At 36.1% G+C, this 23,751-nt stretch overlaps 2 protein-coding genes across 3 annotated transcripts in view; one reads left to right on the top strand and one right to left on the bottom strand.

The window, feature by feature from the left end:
* LRBA (LPS responsive beige-like anchor protein) overlaps positions 1-23,751 on the bottom strand; it is a 740,236-nt gene that overhangs the window by 272,410 nt on the left and 444,075 nt on the right. For both annotated transcript variants that reach the window (XM_037024623.2, XM_017650128.3), the window contains 3 exons: positions 17,539-17,663; positions 9,732-9,878; positions 7,109-7,245 (listed from right to left, as the gene is read on the bottom strand). In XM_037024623.2, coding sequence (XP_036880518.2) covers positions 7,109-7,245; positions 9,732-9,878; positions 17,539-17,663 — 409 coding nt within the window. The remainder of the gene's footprint in view (positions 1-7,108; positions 7,246-9,731; positions 9,879-17,538; positions 17,664-23,751) is intronic.
* MAB21L2 (mab-21 like 2) lies at positions 797-3,665 on the top strand. Its single transcript, XM_037024634.2, has one exon. It carries the CDS (start codon positions 1,972-1,974, stop codon positions 3,049-3,051), a length of 1,080 nt encoding a protein of 359 aa, XP_036880529.1. The 5' UTR covers positions 797-1,971; the 3' UTR covers positions 3,052-3,665.

Below are 23,751 nucleotides of genomic sequence, written 5' to 3'. Positions count from 1 at the left end.
TTTGCACCATTTCTCACAACTTAAACATGCTCTCTAATAACGAGCTAGTCCTTGTAACAAAATAGCATAAACTATATTTGAATCTTAATTATGAATTATCAAAAAGGTGCTTGCATTATTTTTGCCCCGCCCCGTTTTTCAAAAGCATATGGAAATCACTGAAAAGATTTATGATCAGAAACCCTCACGCCATATCCACTCCCCCCCACAACACACACAACTGATGCACATATACAGCAATTGCTCTGGCTCCTGGCAACAATGGGAGGGGAGGGGAAAAGAAGGACGTCTTTGCCAGAGGAGACAATCTAGCAAAATTTAGGTCCTTCCCAGATTCTCCTTCCTCCTCTCATTTGCCTTCAAGCAGAAGTAATTTTGTTAATAGTTTGCACCTTCTTCACAATGTTGATAGAAAAAAAAAAGTGAACCTTTCTGAACCACTGCTACTCTCCCTCGCGTTACTCCAGCCATCTCCAGGAAAAGTCCCTTATAGACTCTTTTTCTTCCTTGCAACTGATAACAGAGGAGGATAAAGAAGAGGGGCTGTAAAATGTGTGTGCGCATTTGACTTCTACTATCTCCTCCTATTTTCTTACTGCTCTCTTTACTCCCTTTCTTTATCAAGTGCAGCGGTGCAGCTACCGTCTGCCAACCATGCCTGTCTTCTCTCTCGGATTGGCTACGGCACTGACAGCTCGGATAGCGATTGTAGGAACTGAAGCTCCACCCCCCTCATGATGGCCCTGGACCATTCATAAACTAAATAACTCCAGGAAACAGCGAGGCAGAGAAAGAGAGAGACAGAGACAGAGACAGACAGAGAGGCCAGGGGGAGAGGGGCAGGCAGTGGGAAGAGAGAGAGAGGAGGAGGAAAAGAGGAAGCAGAGGGAGAGGGAAAGAGAAAGAGAAAGGGAAGAGGAAGGGAGGGAGGCAGAGGGGGAGAGAGAGAAGGGGGAGGGGAGGAAAGGAGAGAGATTGGGAGGGAAGACCACAAGAGAGAGACGTCGGAGGGGAGGAGGGAGAGACGACTCAGAAAGTGGGATCTGCAGACGACCTAAAGGGGGTGGAGAAAAAAAAACCTAGAATCGTTATAACTAAACCCCAGATGCAACGCAAGCAACGACTTCCTCACACAAAAATAGATTTTGTGAGGGCCAAAATTATAAATTACGAAACAGAAATGAGTATCAAACAACTTTCAGCGGTTTGCACCTAGAGAAAGACAAGAAGAATCCGCTGCAAACCGATCAACCCAGTCCAAACAACGCCTCCAGTAGGAAAAGAGGAAAACCGCTACAACACGACCCCCTGAGAAGAGACCAGACCGACACGCTGGGAGTGTGGGGCGTCTGCAAACCTCCGAGCGTGCCGCGGACCGAGTTGCACTTTGCTGCTCTCTGGACATTAATTACATCCCTCACCTTCCACTTGGGGGAGGGCGAGGAGAGAGACACTTAACATTGAGTGAAGAAGTCCTACCAGCGTGGGAGAGAAGTTTAGGAATGAAACACCGAATGTTTCGCTTTTATTTTTAAATTTGGTACTTAAAAGATTTCATTTCCAGATTTCTGAGCAATATTGGCTGCAGACATCTAAAGCCTAACCTCTCGGTAACCGGAGTTTTGTTTTTTTTTTCCACCCTTTTTTCCCCTCCCCTTCATCTCGCCCTCACATCTTTATTTTACATATCAAGAGAAAAACCAAAAAAAAGTCCCGGCAGGTACTCGTCTTTTGCAAAGATCACCTTTTTCCCTTATTTTTTGGAGACGAAAAAAAGGTTCCGAAAGAGGGGAAAGCGCAAGGCGGCTGTAGCATCAGCCGGTCAGCCCGGGTGGAAAACAAGAGTGAAAGTGGGGTTCGGGGGAGCGCACCGCCTCTTTCGCAAGCCGCAGGGCCACCACCCGCGCGTGAGCCTTGGATCCCTCAACGTACTGCGAGACGCCGGTGTACAGCCCGGACCTGTGCCCCAACATGATCGCCGCTCAGGCCAAGCTGGTCTACCAGCTCAATAAATACTACACTGAGCGCTGCCAGGCGCGCAAGGCGGCCATCGCCAAGACCATCCGAGAGGTCTGTAAGGTGGTCTCGGACGTGCTAAAGGAAGTGGAGGTGCAAGAGCCTCGCTTCATCAGCTCCTTGAGCGAGATCGATGCCCGCTACGAGGGGCTGGAGGTCATCTCGCCCACAGAATTTGAGGTGGTGCTCTACCTAAACCAGATGGGCGTCTTCAACTTCGTGGACGACGGCTCGCTGCCCGGCTGCGCGGTGCTCAAACTGAGCGATGGGCGGAAGCGGAGCATGTCTCTCTGGGTCGAGTTCATCACAGCGTCCGGTTACCTTTCCGCTCGGAAGATCCGCTCGCGTTTCCAGACACTGGTAGCTCAGGCGGTGGACAAGTGCAGCTATCGGGACGTGGTCAAGATGATCGCCGACACCAGCGAGGTCAAGTTGCGCATCAGGGAGCGCTATGTGGTGCAAATCACTCCGGCGTTCAAGTGCACCGGTATCTGGCCTCGCAGTGCGGCACAGTGGCCTATGCCCCACATCCCCTGGCCCGGCCCCAACCGGGTGGCAGAGGTCAAGGCCGAAGGGTTCAACTTGCTCTCGAAGGAGTGCTACTCGCTAACCGGCAAGCAGAGCTCTGCGGAGAGCGATGCCTGGGTGCTGCAGTTCGGGGAGGCTGAGAACCGCCTGCTGATGGGCGGCTGCCGAAACAAGTGTCTCTCAGTGCTGAAGACGCTGCGGGACCGCCACCTGGAGCTGCCAGGCCAGCCGCTCAATAACTACCACATGAAGACGCTGCTGCTGTACGAGTGCGAGAAACACCCGCGGGAAACGGACTGGGACGAGGCGTGCCTCGGCGACCGGCTCAACGGCATCCTGCTGCAGCTCATCTCCTGCCTGCAGTGCCGCCGCTGCCCTCACTACTTTCTGCCCAACCTCGACCTCTTCCAGGGCAAGCCCCATTCGGCCCTGGAGAGCGCTGCCAAGCAGACCTGGAGGTTGGCCAGGGAAATTCTCACCAATCCCAAAAGCCTGGACAAACTATAGGGTGCTGGGGACTGTTTGAAAAGCGACACAAACGGGAATGCTCTCAGACACACGACACACACAACTCAGCGACCAACAGCTTAAACTCTGGACACAAACTTTTACGTAAGCCACTGAAAGAAACAGGAACCAGGCAGAAGACTTTAACTAATTAACAAGCAAACGGAGAGCAAACCAACCAAACAAGCAAAAATCACATTCTTGCACAAAAGTGAACGTTTTCTTCCAAACAATGTGAATTTAAAAGGTCACACAAAAGAAGCAATCGGGCTTTGCCACCACAAAGTGAAACCCAAGGTACATTTTCAAATCAATGTGTAGTAGTTTCTCCCCATTTCCTTTCTGCTGTCTTCTGCCTTTTTTCTCTTTCTCTCTCCCTCTGTCCCTCCCTCTCTCTCTCTCTTTCTTTCTGTTTTGGGTTGCTTGAATGTTGTCACCAAGTGAAAAAAAAGTATTTAATTATATGTAAAATTTCTCTTTTAAAAAAAGTTTTGATGATGTTAAATGTATCCCAGTGCCAATGTCAGATTGTGCCCCTCCCTCTCTTGCACCTCCACCCTCACCCTAAGCAGTCTTGTTGAAAACAGTAATAAAAATACTACTTTACATTGTAATTGACTGTGGATTGTTCTTAAATGAAGGCAGGTGAGATCACAATTTATACTTTACAGTATTAAAGATGGGAACTTGAGGAACTAAATGCAAGAAGCTTCCATTTGAACTCCAATTTGCAAAATTTACAAATACAGCACATTTTATAGATTTATCACACAAGGTCTCACCAAAATCCTTAGAAAAGGGGAAATACTAATTTTGCCTAGCTGAATACATTTGTTCTGTAGATTTTAAGATTAGAAGTAATATTTCACACTTGAAAAAACAGATTTTTGAATGGGAGAACAGATTTTGATAAGAACTTTTTAAACAGAAAACAATTATCTCACATTTAAAATTAAGAGATTTGCTTTTTCATGCTGTAACTTTAGAAAACCCACTCTGAGTCTGAAATTCAAAGGAAATATTTATGGATCTCTTCTGAATAGTTAACACAATCAGTTGATATTTTTCCTTAAGTTATTCCCCCTTTTTGAGCTTAAAGTAATAAAAATTCAACAACTGAATCAACCATATTAAAAAAGAAAAAAACTGGTTATAGCAATATTCCTTCCTCAGCAAATGGTGATATGAACAATCCAGATTAATAAATTACTTAAGCTTTTAAAATGGCTTAGTTTTAAGTGCCAAAACTATGATCTTTTTTTTAAAAAATCAAATTCCGAGAATTATTCAGGATTATTCTGAAACTGTTCATAGGCAATTTAAAACAAAAAAGGTTATTATTTTTATGACTTAAGAAATATTACTGTTTCAAGAATTTACACAGAGGACAAGTGTGTTCCTCTTCTTTCTGCTTTTCTAAGGTAATATTCCAACATACTCAGTTCAATGTGCAACTTTAACGAAGGTTTCTTTTTAATACATGGAAATAACTGATTCAAAAATAAAATAATTAGTAAAACTGAAAGCACCCCAAAGAAACTGGTTTGTCTTCTTTATGTTTGAGGTAACTATATACTTCATTAGATATGCTAATGATGAGACAGGTACAGAATATATGTCAGCTGTTACCCTTTACATTTAAATTTTATTCTTTGAATTAGCCTAGTTTTTAATTAATTGAGAAAATCCACGAATGAGAGATACAAAAATGTTCTGAAAAGCAATTTTAAAGATCAGAGGAAGAAGTTTGAGTGGAGGTGGGAGTGTATGGAGGGATGAGCAGCAGGAGAGCAGAGATGGATGAAAAATAAGGGAGGTTTAGGGCCCTCATGCCTAGTTCACTTGTTAAAGCAGACTTAAGACTGTAAGATTCCCTGGTAAAAATTCCCTATTAAAAAGAGTTCTCTGTTGGAAATATAAACTTTGTATCTTAACAGTTCTGAAATCATTTCCACTCTTTCCACCTTTATCTTTTTCTGTCTCTCTTTGTGTAGAAGTAAAACAAACTCACTATAATACTAAATGGTTCAGACAAATATACACATTTTTTTAATAAAAATGAATTTTTTCTCTGGGGAAAATGTTCTGATTTTTAAGAACATAAGTAAAGCAAGTAATAGGTGCTTACATTTACAAAGAAATGATTTAAGGGCACAGTGTTTACTTCAAAAGATAATAATGACATCTTAAAATGATCTATTTTTTTCACTCACAAAAGTGTTGATAGCATTAGACACATATCTATCTCCAAGGGAAGAAAGTTTTTAAAGACCTGACAAGAAGAAATAAAAATTCCCCAAATTCAGTATCTTTTTTCCTCCTCACCTAATTAAATGCAGGTATCACCAACAGAAAAAAAAAAAAAAAAACACTGCAACACAAGTGTCCTTATTTACAAAATACCTTAACCAACATCTATACAAAACAAAAAATTCTTCTAATAATTGGCTAAAATTTTTAAGGATATAAATTACCAGAAGTTTTGCTTTCTGGTAATACTTGCTTTGCTGATAATATTAGGCACAATGCAGTAGTATAAGACAATTTCTGTGATGAGAAATTTCTGTGATGCATAAGGAAAAGGGAAAAAATTTAAGGAAGCTGCACAGAATAAGATCAGAGGGAAATAAAAGTTATAACTTAACCCAAAAGGAGTAAAAAACTTCAGAGAAGCTAATTACAAAGACAGGCAGAAGAGTCTCACTATTGAGAACAATTATATTTAATACCTTTACATTAAATCACATTTTAGATTTTAAGCCATGTATGCCCAAAAGCATAACAGAATGTTCTGAAATAAATTTCATCCTCTAAAACTCAAAAATTACCATAAGTTACAGTTAAAGTAATTTTGGTTACTTCCTTTCCTAAATAAACTAAAATACATTTTCAGACATTTCAGTCATTCAATAAAATAGAAATTTTTCTGGTTGATGTAATTTCAGAATTAGAACTTTCTTTACATTGGATTAGCTGAGTTATCAAGCTCACAATAATCAGTTCCATCATAGTCTTCCTTTCATGCATTCTATGAAATCCTATCTTAATAAAGGCAGCGATTTTGAACTAAAGTGTTAGAAACATGCATAAGACAAGAAGTCATTTGCTTGTAGTTTTTAATAAAATTGTATTTCATCAAGAACTAATTTGAAATACTTCTAAATCACTAAAATTTAAAAATTCACACTATCACAAATCCAAAGAACCTCCTACAAATAAACTCAGAATATATGTGTGCATGTGTGCATATGTACACAACACACACACAAGCTTTCAGCCTGTAAAATAAATTACTCCATTTTTTAAACCACTTCTTTTTCCACAGGTTGCTTACTTTGCCCATTTTGAGAGAGACTGTTTCTTCTCAGAACAAACTCTACCATTCACTTTCACGAAATATAAACCTACTTTTTACTTTATGGCTGTGCCACAAATGTTTCAAATGTTTCTTAGTAAAATAATGTTGCCAAGGTCTGAAAACTAATCAGAAATACATTTTAAAGGGGAAATTACATTTCATTTAAGAATAGGAAATTATGCAGTGCCTTGTAAAATCAACTATAGGTAATGGGAAACAGAGGTATCTCACACACACACAAGACAGGCTTGCGTGCACAACAGAGTAGTAAGTCATGAGGACAAAGCAAGGAGAGTGATACACCGGTATTACATCTAGAAATATCAAAGCTAAACAAAATAATTCCACTCTCAATCTCATTGAATTTTGTAGCTTAATTCACCCTGGGCCCTGTGAGGCAAAATATTTATAGATGATTCTCCCTGAGGTTTTCCCCCAAACCCTGAATGAGCTAATGATAAATACAATTAAGTGGAAATCGTTTTTGAATCTAAATGAACTTCAGTAATCTAACTAGCTGGTAAGGGAATCATAACCTTACGAAAATAGTTGCCTTGCATACAGGCAGAGGCAATTCAGCAAGAAATTCAAATTAAGTCTGTCAGATTTTACCAAGGCCAATCCTACACAACAGCAGCCCACAATTCCATCATAAGTAAAAAAAAATTCCACAAAGATAAAACCCACTCCTCAGCTCACCTTGGGGTCGATTCTCTTGAAGGTAGAGTCCTCTTCATCCACCTCAAAATAGAGTTCAGAGGAGGTGACAGAAAGCATGCCCTTTACTACAACAGAGGGGGCCACAAGCTGAGCCGGTGTACTCAGGCTAACAGGACCTGCCAAAGGGAAGACATGCCACACAAGTTGGAATGACATTGTTCAAGAAAATCGAATAAATGCAAGCAGCAATTTTATTTAACTTCTAAATTCTCACCTCTAGGACCAAATTGCCTCCCAACTCCTCCTAACATAAATTCTGTCCACCCCAAATCTTTCTCCAAAAATGCAAAGTTAGGATTCTCATAGTAAGAGATTTATAATAGGGGATTAAAGATAACCATAATCTAGGATGCAATTATTTTACAGGGAGTCTGCACAGCTTTGGTCTAATCTCCTGGTAAGGTGCTCTGCCTAAATAAGTCCATCCACATTCCATTTAGAAAACAAGCCTCAGGCTATCAAACAACATGGAACAACTAGGAGCAAGGAAGATTCAATAGGCTTCCAAGGCCAGAGGTTAGCTGAGAGTTTGGCTGAGGCATGATTACAAAAAGATCACCAGCTTATTAGTGAAGTGAGAAACGGTATATACCATATTCTCTGATAAAGACTTTGTGCTAGATTGACACAAAAACCTCTTCCATAACCACTTTACCCCATGAAAGATTCGTAAAAATACTTATTTTCTGAGCCTGCCTTTCCACTGTTAAATATTGTTCAATGCTTCCAAATCTAATATTAGTGTAGTTCAGGGACTCTGGGAGTAAACAGCTGGAGGGTGGATTTCCAAGTGAATGAATTTTTATTGGAATAATCAAATCTCCACAGGGCTTATCAAAGAGACAAATCAGCCTGCTACTGAAGACAATAGATTCACTACAGATAGAAGAGCATAAAGTATATTAGAGCTAAATGTAAAATAAGGACTAAAAATAGTAATTATGTATTTCTGTAGTGAAAGATGTACTAAGAGTTTGAAATCACATTTTAATTCCTCATTGTACAAATCCTATAGGTGAAAAAAATAGCAAGAGAATATTAGCACTTGTAGTTCTGAATTAATATAGTGCCTATAAATACTCTACACCTATTCAGGTAATCAATGGGTGAATAAGTGTTTCAAAATTCAGATGAATTGACATTTCCATCGATTGTTAGAAGGGTGTTGGTCTTTAATCTCACATCAATCTTAATGTGTGCCAGTAGGACAATAGAAAGGATGCTCTGCAGAGATCAGAGCAGGTTTTGCCCTCTATTCCCAATGTACAAATACATTGTGTTTACAGATGGGCAGCAGATAGCTGCAGAACAGCCATGATTTCCCAAAGCTCATCCCTATAAATGGATGAAATAAGCAGCTATGTGTTCTTTTGCTGTCTCCTTTGCCCTCTGTACATTAGCATGTAATCCTGAGAAGAAATAACATTTTTTCAATCACTCTCAGACATTCAATTACAGGGTAAGCAGACAGCTGCAGGAGCTAGGGCAGCCTAGGTCCTACAGAAGACCCCTGACAATTTCCACTTCATTTCTAACCCACACCACTTTATTAGTGTGGATTACTTCTTAATCCTATTGCCATTGTCAAGATTATATAATTAAACTCCCCTTTCACCTCTATTACTGTATGAATGTATTACTAGAATAGAAGCAAAATAGAGTAGGAAATGGGTAAACGAAGGTGAAGGAAAAAGACTGAAGACTAGCAGTGTCCACCTTACTCTCTACTCCTGCCCCAAAGCCCTTAACAGTATGCTCCAATTAATTTTCCTTTAAATAGAGGTTTATGCTCCTCAGAGAAGATATCATCATCTAATTTTGCTTCTCATCATCATTCAATGCGTGGAAACACTGGTTGCAGATATGTCAGTAAATAAAAGACTTCTGATGCTCTTTTCTCCTAAATTAAAATTATCAAAATAGAAGACTACACAGTTTTCAGCTACAGAAATTGTAGAATCTTTCAGACTTTCCTCCTTGAGGGACAGAGCCAGAGGTGTTAAAGAAAAAAAGCCATTTAATGAATGACTAAAATTTCAGGCTAAACAAGAGAATTTTTCCCATAAGGGATGTAAAACTGAAAATCTGCGGTGTGCAATCAAAATTCCTACCTTGGGTAAAATATGTGAATCCTGTGAAAAGCTTTCCTAGGATGGATTTTTTGAGAGAGGTAAATGTATATGCTGCATGTACACTAAGACCTGTATATCAAAGCAAATAGTTCATCTGCTTCCAAGCTTTATTTACAAAACAATTGGTATTATTTTACTTACAGCTCTCATTTTATAAAGATCAGGTAACTCCCTTAGGACAGGCAAAGCAATTCTGTTGTCACTGCTTTCAAACTTTTTTCTTTTTCAGTGCAATTATTCATAAAGGAAAAAGATGAGTAGGGTTAAGAGACTGAACAGGAAGGAAAAAATAAAGGGGAACCAGTGTTGAAGATGAAGGGGAAAGTGTTTGGCAGAACAAAAACAATCTTTATTTAATGTAATTGTGGGTGTAAACTTGGTAGTCCTACTGGTCACAGCTGAAAAACTAAGTAATTAGATGCTCATTGGCCCAGACGTAGCTGAAATATCTGCATGATCACTGAATTTACCGGCAAGATTCTCTACATCTTTCTCGTCCACGGATGACAGAGCATCGTCGTCGCCTTCCAGGAGGCCCTCGTTTTCTGAGTTCTGATTTCCTAAAGCCTGACTCTTGATGGACTGTTTTCCTTTAGCAAGGATATCTTCATCTGCAGCTGAAATGAAAAGGAAACAAAGCTGTCCATCAGCTCTGGGAAGAGCACTTGGCAGAGGCGCAGGGAGTTGAGGTAAGGATAGGTGGCCAAAAATGGTCATTTTTACACAGACTATCCACGATGGCGAAAGTGGCTGCGATGGCACACATGCTCCTCTAACAAACGTTGATTCCCCAGGCCTAGTCTAACGTTTCCCTGAACAAGCACCCTAATCCCATTAAATCTGACCCTTGCACTGCTCAGCGAACCATTTATTTACTTATAGTCAGGGCAGGAGAGTGTTCGAAAGCAGCACATTTTTATGGAAATTTGCTAGTAGAAAAAAAGCAGAACCTAATTTTGGAAACAATACCTGCTTAACACAGGAAAATATGAAAGACTGATTCTTTCCTGTAAATAATGTCATACTGAGAAACGTTTTTGAAATGGTGGGCAGGGGCTGTGGAGGAGAATCCATAAGGAACAAGGGTCAGAGCTAAGGGGGATACGCAGCCAATGAGAATTTAGGCCAGATACCGAAGCTCTGTCTGACGCCAATAAAGCTACAGCAGCTCTTGGAAACGGCCTTCTCTTGCTCTTTACTCCATCCTCCTCCTTTTCTTCATATTGCCCTTGCCCACATTTCACCTCACCCGCACCCCCACTGCAGCCCTTATACAAATACCTAAGAGCAAGGCAGTGTGGCAAGGAGGCGGGGCTCAAACACTACCCCAGTCCCCATGTGTTTAAACTAGAGGGCTAAGACACCCCGGGGGCAGCCCTAACAGAGAGCCAGGGAAGAGAGGTGTGTGGGCGAAGGGCCTCCCGCCGCCGGAACTGGAGCGGCCGTCGCGAGCCGCAGTACCAGACTCAGAGGCACTGTGACAAGGCGGCGGAGAGGGCGGCAAGGAGGGAGAGGGCACAGCAGGGCTACGGGGTGACGCGCCGCTCTCCGGAGCGCAGCCCACAGGGCGGCCGGGAGGAGGAGCAGAGGTGCGGCTGAAAGGAGAAAACACTCAAAAGTCAAAATTTGGACTTCAAAACCCTGTATCATTCCAGGGTGACTCCCACTGCTGTGGGCAGTTTTCTCCTTAAGAAGCACATAAAGGCAGATACTAACTTCTAGATTGTGATTTTTTAAAGTTCATAGTGTCAGACGAGGGAAAGTTCAGAATCTTTGCCGCACTCCTGACATTCCCCGTTTCCAGCTAGGGAAATCCCACAGGCAAAGCACCTGATCCACCCAGGCAAGTAGCTATTGATATGGAAATCAGATGGCTAGGCTTTTTGCTCCATGGCAGTTTGTGCTTAGGCCTCAAATCCAGAAAGGATAAAGCATTCAGTTTGCAGGAATATAGCTAATATTTATCTATAAAATTTATTCTAAACAGCTAAACTACATGTATGTTACCAGCTTAACTTGACAAAAGAAAGCTTCTTTGAGTTTAATAGATATGGTTATGGATAATGTTAAAGGTAAAAAGTTAATTTTTGTCATATTTATTGTGAGTTCACCATGCATATAATTTATATGCAATACTCATGGCACTATTTAAAAGAATCTAGCACTTTCCTATTAAGTGAGGAAATAATGGGAAGAAGCTTTCTATATTTAGCTTTGAATACCCTCTGAGGATAAATCGAATCATATTTTCATTCATATCACATATAGCATAGTAAGCTGTACACATAGGAAGGTCTTGATAAATATTTGAAAAATGAAGTATCTAATTAAAGTGGCTTTTTTAAAGCCACAAAGAAATACATCAAAAAACACCAATTTTTAGGAAAGTCACAGTATGTTTTTATATCATTGCTTATATGTCAAGTATTTATATATGAAATCATAAACATTGCCATAAGGCCCAAACAAGATCTTTCCCAATTTACTATCAGTTTTACTCAAAGTTGGTCACTGAAAAATACAAGAGAAATCACCATCTTCTAAATTTTCTTATAAATTAAGTTACAATAAACTAACAATTACCACTCAGATTTTAGTACCAAATCAGTATGTTACATTCTCATTTCCTAGATTTACAATTTCATCTTCGAAGCACAATTAATAATGCTGATGTTAAATAACACTTACTGCGTGCTAGGGAGTGTTCAAAGCACTTTACATATTTAATTCACTTAATTCTCATAAACCTTCAGCTAAAGTCTCCTTTTCAGATGAGTGAACAGGCTCAGAGAGGCTAATAACTTGCCCAAGGCAACACAGGAAGTGAGAAGTATAGAGTCGGGATTTAAATCCAGGCACTGTGGCACCAGAATCTGGGTTCTTAACCACTACTAAAAATATGAATGTATATATAATTTACCAATTAGTTTACTAATTTTTATGTTTCTCATAGTGTAAAGAATAAAAAAAATCCATTTCCAAACTTAAAAGTTTGATGAGCATATACCAAACACATAAACAACTAAATTCAACACCTTGCTCATTACTTTCTTTATTGCTATACATGTCCTGAAGTACACCAAGCTTATCTGAAAAAATCCCTTTACTTTGCAAATATGTACAAAAAATGAGGGTAGCCAGTGGCAATATGTAACGATTTAAACTAACTCAGTAAATAAATTCACATTCATGTTAATTCATATTCACATAAATGACCACTAAATATTTGGTATCCCTTCTAACTGGAATTTAAGATTTTTTTAAATATGTTCTCATCCATGCTGACACATATTAAAACCCAGTAACTTAGGAATTAAATAAAATGTTATGAAAAACTTTAAAGTACTATAGGTCTACTGTATGCATACAAACACCCACTTTAATTTATTTATTTACTTATTTTTACAAGCTCAGATTCTGGAATTGTTCAACCTCAACTGAAAAACCTCTTGTCATGGAAAATATGCAGCTTACTGATATTTAGAATGGTTTTCCTGTAATTAACTTCCCCTGGAGGATTTTAACTTAGCAGCAGTAAAATTACCAACAGTACTCTAATACACACCACATGGGCTAGTGTTCAATTCTCAGTAGTCTAATAGATTTCTGTTAAAAAAATTTTTTTTTTCAAAATCAGAAAAAATTGTCCCAAACATAAAATAAAAGATAATTATCATGTTTATATGTAATGGAAAAACTATATTTTTAACTTTCATTTGCCTTATATTCAATCAACCATTAAAACAAGTGTCAACTATTTTTGCTATCTTCTGTAAGTATATTACACTAGTATAAAAGTTTAATTGGATGAAGTCAGAACATTCTTTTGGTTCAATTTTAAAGCCTGATTCAGATCTTTCCTGGCTAATAAAATTATTAGCAAATGTGAAAACTGCTTAAATTTTTCATATCACTACTAACAGTTTGCCTTTACTTAATCTTATATTTTATTCTGGTTTAATATTTACCCTAAAACTGCAACTGTTACATAAAATTGGAGAAATCTGTCAAAATGCTTTCTTTGAAACATGAGGGCTCAGAGAGAAGCTGGTCCTCAAAATGTAAAGTTCAAGTTCTTCAGAGTTAGTCCTGGGCATAAGTTCCTTTTATCTATACGACAAAGGCTAGGTAAGTAAAAATTAAAACAGAAAAGAACACGGAAAACTATTCCACCTCTGGTACATAAATCCTTTTAAAAATTCACACTGGGCCAGTGAATTGGAGTAATCAATAGTCCATATTATACTAAAAGAAGTTTATACATTAAGAATTAGCCACTTAATGTTAAAAAAAAGTTACTACTTAAATGACAAAGTAACCTCAAATGTACATAAACTAAATATAGGTATCCACTTAGAGTGATGTAAAGTATACCCCATAACTGTTTATTCTGAAAGAATCGCTTACAACTATCATCCTAAACTAATTCCACTTTACATGCAATTTCCAAAGAGTTTCAAGTCAAGAAAAATCTACTCTGGAAACATGAGAGAAACGATAAGGCTATTTAGGAGAACAAGCCAAGTTCATCTCCTAGTGATCATGGGTTCCCTGCAAGTGTCAGACAGAGAACCTAGCATATGTTGACCCTAAAAAATGAGCAACAGTATGTGACATTATTGAAGTTATGAGAGAATCATATGATTTAGGACCTTTACCTATCATCACTAGAAAACTAGATGAGTTACGTGTATCATTCCATATGATTACAAAATATTTCTTAAACTATCTTAAGTCCTCATATATTTCTATTAGCATGCACATTCTCTACAAAACAAAAATGTCTCGAATTCAATAGGGTCCTACTGTTAAACTGTCTCAGTATTTGAATTAAAACCAATCTTTCCATCATTTAAAACACTTTTAAGTGGCTTTAATTCAACTATAAAATTCCAGTTACATTAAGCAATCAATTTCAGAAGACAGCACAGCACAGTATTAAGAAAATCTGACTAATCATCAGTTAACATGGGCTTTAGTCCTGTATCTACCAAAAATTTTGTTGGTCTTTTGTGTCCTCAATTTCCTTATCTGTAAAGAATAAAGTTAGATAAATACTAGACTTTAGCCTTAGGTTCTTTCCAAATCTAAAATGCTCTGATAATAAATAACTGACAAACTGGGCTCTGTGCATTAGGAGAATGTTATGAATCATTACAACTGATTTCTAATAAATTTGAGAACTAGAAAATAAAAGTAAATGCCCTCAAGAATCAAAGATCTACCTCTGCTAATTTCCATAAACAATATCTAACCATAAAAGGAAGTATTAATTTTAGTTTAAAAATATGACTCAGTTTCTGCAAAGTTAAAAAAATCTCCCATTACAAAATGACTTTTATAAATAACCACTTTGGAGGTTCTCTCTTTGAAAAATTACCTAAAGGCCTTTTCCCCAAGCAAGTTAATGTGAACTTGGGAAGGGCAATTAAATTGTCAGAATTAAAAAATTTGTTTTTAACTAGAAGGTAGCCAGAAGTAGAGTCATGGGGGCTAGTATTGATCGCCTGAACAGAGAACATCACTCTTCAGGTATTTACTCTGCCACCTTTACACCAGAGGCTTTCCTTCAAATCAAATCAATCTATAGAAAAGATAGCTCTTACTACTAAAATACGTAACTAATCTCCAGTGGCATTTCTACTTGGATGTCTTCCTTTGATAATGATAATATAGTTCATGATGCTTTAAGATTCTGCATTTTCAAAATTGTTCTGTCTCCTTAGATAAAGCAATTATAAATAAAAGTGAGAAGTCATGAAAGAGTATAAAACTGACATATATCCTCAGTAATATCTATTTAAAATATTCAAATTCAACACTGACATATCCATGCTAATTCTATAACTTAAACTTTTTGATCATATTAACTATTTTGCATACTTGATTTTTAATACATTTCTTTTCATTAGCTTCCTTAAGTTAGGATAAAAAAGCAAAGAGTTACATAATTAATACAAAATTAAAACAATGTCAACTATATTTTGTTTAATAAAATATTTTAAAATTGAGCTCTTTGCTTACATAATGTGTTAGCTTAAATTATGCTCACATCAAACAATACTACAGTACAATTGATGTTCTGAGTTCCAAAACTAATATTTCTTTATTAGTTAAAATATAAAATATATAGCCAAACTATGATTAATAAGAGCTTGTATCTTCTTTAAAAAAATATTAAATATGCTATATCTCCTTATGGAAGGAACACTGAAGCATTTTCCACACATTTGGTTAGTTTTAAAAACATGTACATTTCAGACTTAAATTTTTGTTTTTAATCTTTCAGAGTGTTTTAAATATTAATATTATAAGATTAGTATAAAATATTACCAAATAGGATAGTATATAAAACTTGACTTCTCTCTCTCAAAGCATAATAAAACATAGGTAACTAATTAGTATTATATCAACCTTTCAATTACCATTTAGAGTAATTAGAATGAAATTTGCTTCTATACAGGATTAAAAAACATCTTAAGTGACAATAAGCATTGCTAATAAATATCTTTTTATAATCAGACTTTTAGCATTTAAAAAGTTGATCTAATATTATTTTAGAAAGTAAAGCTCAACAATAAAGTTATTTTCATTACGAAGAATCCTATAATTCCCTAAACTGGTTAAATGTATTACTTCTGATAAAAATGGATTTAAATAAGCTCTATATTGAATTGATACAAAAAATTTTTAATTCAGTTACTGATATTTCTCTGAGGATAAAGGATTAAGAGTTTGCCTATGTGCAGTTTTAGAAAATAAGTCCCCCCCACCCACAAATAAAAAGGAAAAGTTTCCATAAAAACATTTTTGTCATTCATAGACTTTACAACCCACGACTCGATGTTAAATGACAATTAAGAAGACAGAAAAATACTTGTTAAATTTTAAATGCACATGGTAAAATCTGCTTGACTGAAAAGGAGAAAACTGCAAAAGGCTGAGTTTTTTTCAATGTAAGAGTCATTAACCAAAAACAAAAACAAAAAAGGAAAGGAAAAGAAAAATATACATATAACTCTGAAATCTATGCACCACATAAAAAGCACATGAACCTTAAAAAGCAGAAGTGGCCTAATTAATTCTACATCATATATATCCTTCTCCACCTCCGGGAGTTGAAGATGTAGGGCCCTGAGACTATTATTGCTCTTAGATCACTTTGTTATTGACTATTCTCTGTATGATCATTTATTTTAAAGGACTGATGTCACATTTGGTGTTATATCTGATGACATATTGTGGACATTTTCTTCCAGAAATGGCTCTTTAAGGCTGAGTGCAAGAGGTTAAGCTGCCTGACTGAGGCCAAACCTAAGATCACAGACTTTTAATCTCCATTCTTAATATTTTTATCGAATCTAATTCAACATTTATTTTGTGTACTACATATTATTTAACCAAAAGCTGCTACATGTTAAACTAGTATCTTGAAAAAGGGAAACTAAAACTATTTTCAACTTACTAAAAAATAACCAATTTTGAAAATTAAAATAATTTTAATGTGGAGAGGGCATTTTCCCTTTAATCAATATATCTTAGCTTTCAAAGATTTTAAAAACTTAAGTGAACCCTATTGCCAGAGAGAGTATAATATCAAATCCAAACGGCCTTTTCAGTTTTGTCAATTTGATCATCAGGCTTCTACCTAAACTGAATCATAGTGATATGCATTATATCAAAAAAGGCAAAATGTTTTGTTAAGCTCTCATAACAAGATGATGCAGAACAGGAACATATGAAAATAATGTCTATTCTCTTTTTCCAAGAGCCATTTATCACAACCATCTACAAATCAAGGCTCAGAAAGTATCTAGGCACTTGGACATTTATTACCATCTCTCCCACTTCATAATCTCATGCTAAAATACCATGGTTGAGGGAAAATCGTATATACACAACAGAACTTAGAAACCTATTTGGTTTGTAAATGCTGTCTTTCTGATATTTATGGATTTAAGGCAGGTGTCCTGGATTAATTTACTCAAATGCTGAATATGTCACTTTAAAGGAGAAATATTTTATCCTCCTACTTTGAAACAAAGGGTTTATGTTAAGTAAGTTTTGCATGTGTAACATAATAAATAAATACCCTTGATGCCATAATTTAACAGGACCCTACACTAACTATAAAAAATTTAACTTCTCTTTCTGGGGTGAATACCTATGAAATGTGGTATTGGACCATTTTACACTGCTTGTATAATGAAGTAATGCTCTTCATTGCCGAGCATTGTACCTGCTGCTCAATTGGCAAGGAGTGGTTTATACACTGACCATGTTCCACGGCTGTTTTTAGTGTCGCTTCAGGATGTGTCGATCCTAGAGGGTTACGCACAAATCGTCGCCGGCGCCGCAAGTCATCTTCCCAGTAGTCAAGGCGCCAGAACTCACGAGGACGACTACAATGAAACAGAGAAGCCACATATGTTAGCAATTATCAAACAGCGTGGTAGCACGGAATTTCTGCATAAAGCTCTCCTTGTTTGCTCTGCCCTTTTTTTTTCCCTCCCCTTCCTCTTAATTCTCCCTCCACCTCACACTTCCCTTTCTGCAATCTTTAACTTAGGTATGTCCTTGAAAATAACAATATCACCTTCCAGTCTAAGGAACTCCTTTCCTTTTGCTTGGAAGGTGAAATGAGCACTAAATACATCATTTTGAAATGAATTGCTGACAGTGTGATCAGTTTCCCCACACTCCAGTGGCATGTGCTCTGATTTCAGCCTCATTTCAGCCTCAGCAGGGCACCTTTCTCTGTGGCTGCATTTATAAACCAGAATAGGGAAAAGGCTATTATAAATATGGTATAGCATTACCTATATTAATCAAAGTCTGTCCCCCTCCATTTTTCTTCCTAATTTGTGCCTTTTTGCACAAGGTCAGTAAATCATACCATGAATTCTTGGTCCAGAAAGTGTTAACTTTAATGAATATCTCAGTTACATGGTTATGTATGTGATAATAAAATATTACTCTGTTTAGATGTGCAGGAATTTAATTAAAATAATCTCTTAAAATATTCATTACATTTAGCCCCTGAGGCTTAGAACAACACAAGAAAATGCATTTCTTTTCCATTTACTGTTTTTAAATAAACCATTCCTATAGAGTGAAATAGCAATCTATTTTCAAGCAAATCAGATTGGATTTCTGTTTTATGTACTCTGTTTTTATATTTAATTAAAAGCTACATGCTATATAATGTGCAATAATTGCTATATCAAATGTATACTTTTGGAAATGTATTTTTTAAAGGGTTCACTCAATTCAAGTTCTACTATATTTTTGTAATTATGTCGATCTTTTATATGGCAATATATAAACGTCAACTTTCTCTCCTATTAACTAATCATGATCTTGAATGCTAGAAAACATTTTACAAGGAAAATACCAATATGAAGTTTTTTCAGTTACAGTAAGAAAAAAAGATTCTGTAGAATATATTTACACACTAGGGATACACAGCATGAAAACTCTAAGTTTCAATAATGAAATAAAAAAATTCATTAACAAAACTTCTGCAAGGAATGACTAATACAAAACAAAATCTCACTTGTAGTTCATGAGCTAATAAAAGTGTACCTGTCAGCTTTGACAAATTAGTAGTCTTGACCAATTGACAGTCCCAAAATACCCACTTAAAAGTTACTCTTATTTTGATGTTTTAAAGATGCTCCCTTTAAAATTTCAGTATTTATAAATAAGTGCTTTATTGATCAAAAATTATATCAGATTAATAAAAGTACAGAAAACAAACATTACTTAAAAGAGAATATTTTTTTAAAATAATAGGCATCTAATCCTCTTTCCCAAGAATGCTGGAGAGACAATGGGAACATCAAAGATTTCCTTTGTTTATTTTGCTCATGCATAAAGAGGAGAGATAATGTAATCAAATGACAACACAAAAGTGTAAGAACTGCAGTCCTGAAAAAAGAAAAATTAAAAGCTCTTTTATTTGTGTTATTTTGCTGCCTACATTTTAAATGAAAACTACTATTATGATGTTTAAAAACAAGTAACACCTATAGATTATACACAAGTAGCAAAAGACAACAGTTGTTTGAACTCAATAAAATAAAATTCTCCTTGGGTGTAAGGGGAAAAGACGGTGCACAGATGGCTACGAGTATGGCTTTGATAGTCATGGAGCTTGGATAGGCACTTCATCATTCTGCCTACCTACATTTATCTGTTAAAATTATTATCAAATATCAGCCAGGATGCAGTCGTGAATCACAGGCTGCTCCTCGTCTTCAGGGGAATGATACAATGAGGGTCTATTCATCAGTGCAGCAATCGGCACAAGTAATTAGTTCCCTAGACTGAGATCTCCTGCAAAGCATGTTTCAGTCAGCACCACAAACATATGACGATGTAAAGCTAATGAAAGCTGCTAAAATTTGTTAACCTTTTCTGCCATCAATCCTTCTGATATTCTATGCTTCAGTATTATGCAAAGGTAGTAAATTATTAATTTGTCATTCATCCATCCTTCTGAATTGAGTCAAATGATGTAATTCTTCTTAATAACAATTAAAATTATAAGAAGTTAAGCTGCTATTATAAAATTATTACTAAACTAGGTAACAATAGATTCTAGTATAATGCACAAGACTGAAGTCAAATCCAATGGCTATTGAAGCATGTGTGCAATAATTTGTCAGACAGCAGAAAAACCAGAGGAATTATAAAATCATTCACAGATTATCAAGTAACCCAAAGACAGTATCTATAAGAACAGTAACCAAAATTAGGAAGAAACAGAACTGTGATAATTCATTTTTGTGTTCTTAGACACTAACAAAAAATAGTCACAATAGTGACATTTGGGTGAAACAAAAGCACCAATAAATCAGGAACTGAAAATTTATTCACATAGTAGAAAATTTTTAAGTTAAGTTTTGCTTAACTTCTGTCTTCTGTCTTCAAATGTAAACTTTCTACCAATAATTTTAAAAATCCTTAGACATAATCTAAATAAAGAACTTTATACCTCAGCATGATAATCTTTACAATACCCTAAAGCTATATCCAAGACTATCTTCTTAATACTAGTGTACCTCCTGTTACAATAATTAAATAATTAAAATAATCTGAAGACAAAGCAAAAATCACTTATTTCAGATCACATATATAGAATGGATTAAAAATCACCAAGGACACCAACAATTTCAATATATTTTGAGAGTCTGTCCAAACAATGCACTGCTCCAGGTGATACAGGATACAAACATTCAAGGAACTTACTCATAATGGGATAGCTATTAGCGTCACTTTAAAAATAGCATTTATCATCCAATTTCTGATGGTGAGAGTAGTACATATTCTTCAAAAAAAAGTTGTATTTTTTTTTCAGAAGAGGGTAATCACTAGCATGTTTAAAGTCATTCACAGGAACAGACCTGTGCCCCAAACTCCCTCCAACATTTTATCCCTCCAACCATGCTCTTCCGACAATGTACACTTCCCTGTATAAAGCTCTATCACCAAAAAAAGGATACACACTTCATCATTTTACAACAGTGCTGGAAAAGGGAATGTGTAAGTCTCAATCACAACCTACTGTAAGTTTTGATCATTCCCATGAAGATTTCACTCTTATTTAAGGAATATTGCCACCCCCTCCCCAAAACCCTCTATCGGGGGAAAGAGGATAAGAAATTGGCAAATTTGGCATATTTATCCAATACTACTCTTACAAGCTTATGAAATAACTAAATAAGTTATTTTACACTTTTGGAGTTATCACCATGGTATGGCTAGAAAAATTAAAAAGACTCCAAATATGCAGAAACAGGCTGTTGGCCAAATACAAGCATGAATAAGATATCACTTATTCTGAGACATTAGAAATATATTATGTAGATCACTATACACCTATATACTTCTATATATCCATATCTATCCAAAAAAGAACATTAATACTATATGATACCACATTCACAAACTTCATCTATAGCTGTTTCCACTAATAATTGAAACTAAGACCCCAAAACATATTCAAATTAAGGATGTGATCCTAGGCTCTGTAAGGTCTGGAAATAAAGCCTTCTTTATAAAAGCTAATGTAGTTAGGTCCCCTATTACTATGCAACCTCCAACTACTAAAATCTTTGGCTAATAGGAATACACATGTCTTTGAAAAGTTGCAGATGACACTGAAATGTTCTACCTTTTCTTTCTAATGATATCTCCCCCATACTTTGCCCTAATTGCAAAGACTGAGATTAAAATTACAATGTAGGTCTAATTGTCTTTCAGTAATTACAAGCATAAGTCATAAGTCATCTAATTATCTTTTTAAAAAACGCTCACATTTATGTATTTGTATGCCCATACCTTTAACATAGCACTACAGTCTATTAAAAAATTACATAAAACAATGCCATTTTAATATACAGAATGTGATTTTCTGCTCTACAACAGGATTGTTGAAATATATCTGAGAAAGAAATATAACTAAGCATAAATAGAGAAGCAATTTATTCCCTTTCCAAGGCACATTGTGGTTAGTGATTTGATCAGGTAAAAACAAATGAATAAAAATGAGCCAGATGAGTATCAGTTGGAAAAGTTGGAAGTATTAAAACAGAGAATCAACAACTAAGGTAAGATCCACTTCCTTCCTGTAACAGTTGAATGGCTCAACTACAAATAATCTGTTTTTCACATGTAAATTACAAGACTTTTTAAAGAACAGTTTCTCTTGTCAAGCCAATTTAGCTAATTAACAATGGGCGTATAGGTAAATACTGAAATAGCACCCTGAAATATTTTCTGGTAACAATGACAGACTCTTAAGCTTGAGCCAGCTGTAAGGGACACACAGATTATTCAGATATTGTCCCTGACTTCATGGAGAAGACAGGTGTGAAAATAACTAATAAGAAATAAAAAAGAAATTGTGATAAAGCAGAGTTCTACTAAATGGCTATTAAACTGCACAACTCCAAGAGGCACTGTACACATCAAAATTTGTGTAAATGTCACTCCTGGAGTTGTGCAATGCTTTCCTTTGCACTGCTATATGAACACCCTATGAGAATAATAGGGTGCTATGAGAGCACCCTCTGTTTTCCTCTCCCTATAATGCTCAGACTCCTTCCTTTCTCTCCCAGAGATAAATCTAATCTTGGGATAGGGAACAGAACAAGGCCCTTCAGACATTATCTGTAGCAGTCAGACAGTATTTCCTTGCTGTAGGAAAGGTGTTCAGACCAAGAATAGGTAAGATTGTCAAAAAAACAAGCAAAATTCAATATGAGGAATAAAATAATCAAGCACAAAAGAGAAACATTAACACTTATTTCGCTGAAGTCATTAAATTTATATTATCTTATTAAGGCAAATTATGTTCTTGACATTTTTCTATTAAGGTAGAACAATGCTAATTACTGAAATCCATTGCAGCCATATAACTACTCCAATTATTCTATAACCTAACTGTATTGACACATTATTCAAATTAGTCAGATACATGCATGTCTGTCATCTCACTGGTTTTAGTATCATTTTAATATAACTTAGATCTACATCAGTGAAAAAATGCTAGTTTTAAAAAGAAAAACTGTCACACTGCAATTATATTAGAAAAATGTCCCATTTTCCATCTTACCCACTTTCTTCTGACAATACCTGATAAATCTTGATGACCTTAACAGAAGTCAGTAATAAATTCTTCTAGCTAGAGAAAAGTTCTAAACCCTAGAAAATCTTAGTGCTTTGTATTTTGTTCTTACATTTTTATATTACCTGTGTTTTTAACCCTTCTATCTGACTAGCTTCTATTTCCATATTTTTAGATTAAAAATTCATACTAGATATTAGCTATAACATAAATAAATAGTAACCTCTAAAAAGAAGTAAACATTTTCAGTGCACTGTCAGCTAGAAGATAAAAATGCTTAAGCCCTAGAAGGGTTTCACTTTCTGCATAAATCTTGGTGAAATAATGTTCAGGTACTATGGGGTATCATACAATATAAAAGAATGCTTTATCTCACAAACTGAAATCTACCGTGCCTTCATGCAGACAGATAGAAAGAATATTAACTAAAACCTCTGTTTACCAAGTACCAACTATAAATCAAATGCAGGTGATCTATGCACTGTGCTATCTTAATGAAAAGGAAAAAAAAATCTTCAATTGTATAGATGCTGGCAGAGGAGACATCTTCTAACACAGAATTCTGCCTTTGTTGAGGCTGAACTTAAGGATTTTATATTACATTGAGTCACTAGAGCATCATATATATTATTTAATCACGTAAAATTATATTTTATATAGTTATGAATTTCTGCATGGTACTCTTTAGTGTTTTCTCTATTAGCTTTTAGAGATATCTAGACACTCATCTTCAATTAGTTCAGATATTTTACAAAAATATAATTTTGTAACAAAGTAAATTATTTGAAATTGATCTCAAGCTTTCTTGATGAAGTAACTCATCATTATGAGTAAGCCAAGTTATGAGAAAATAAAAA

Source organism: Manis javanica, chromosome 3 (assembly GCF_040802235.1).
Source record: "Manis javanica isolate MJ-LG chromosome 3, MJ_LKY, whole genome shotgun sequence".
Taxonomy (NCBI): Eukaryota; Metazoa; Chordata; class Mammalia; order Pholidota; family Manidae; genus Manis; species Manis javanica.
Note: the sequence above shows the minus strand (reverse complement) of the source record. Positions and strands in the feature narration are given on the sequence as shown.

Bases quoted from the DNA above. Each gene is read 5' to 3' on its own strand.
- MAB21L2 (XM_037024634.2), top strand. From the start codon at position 1,972: ATGATCGCCGCTCAGGCCAAGCTGGTCTACCAGCTCAATAAATACTAC.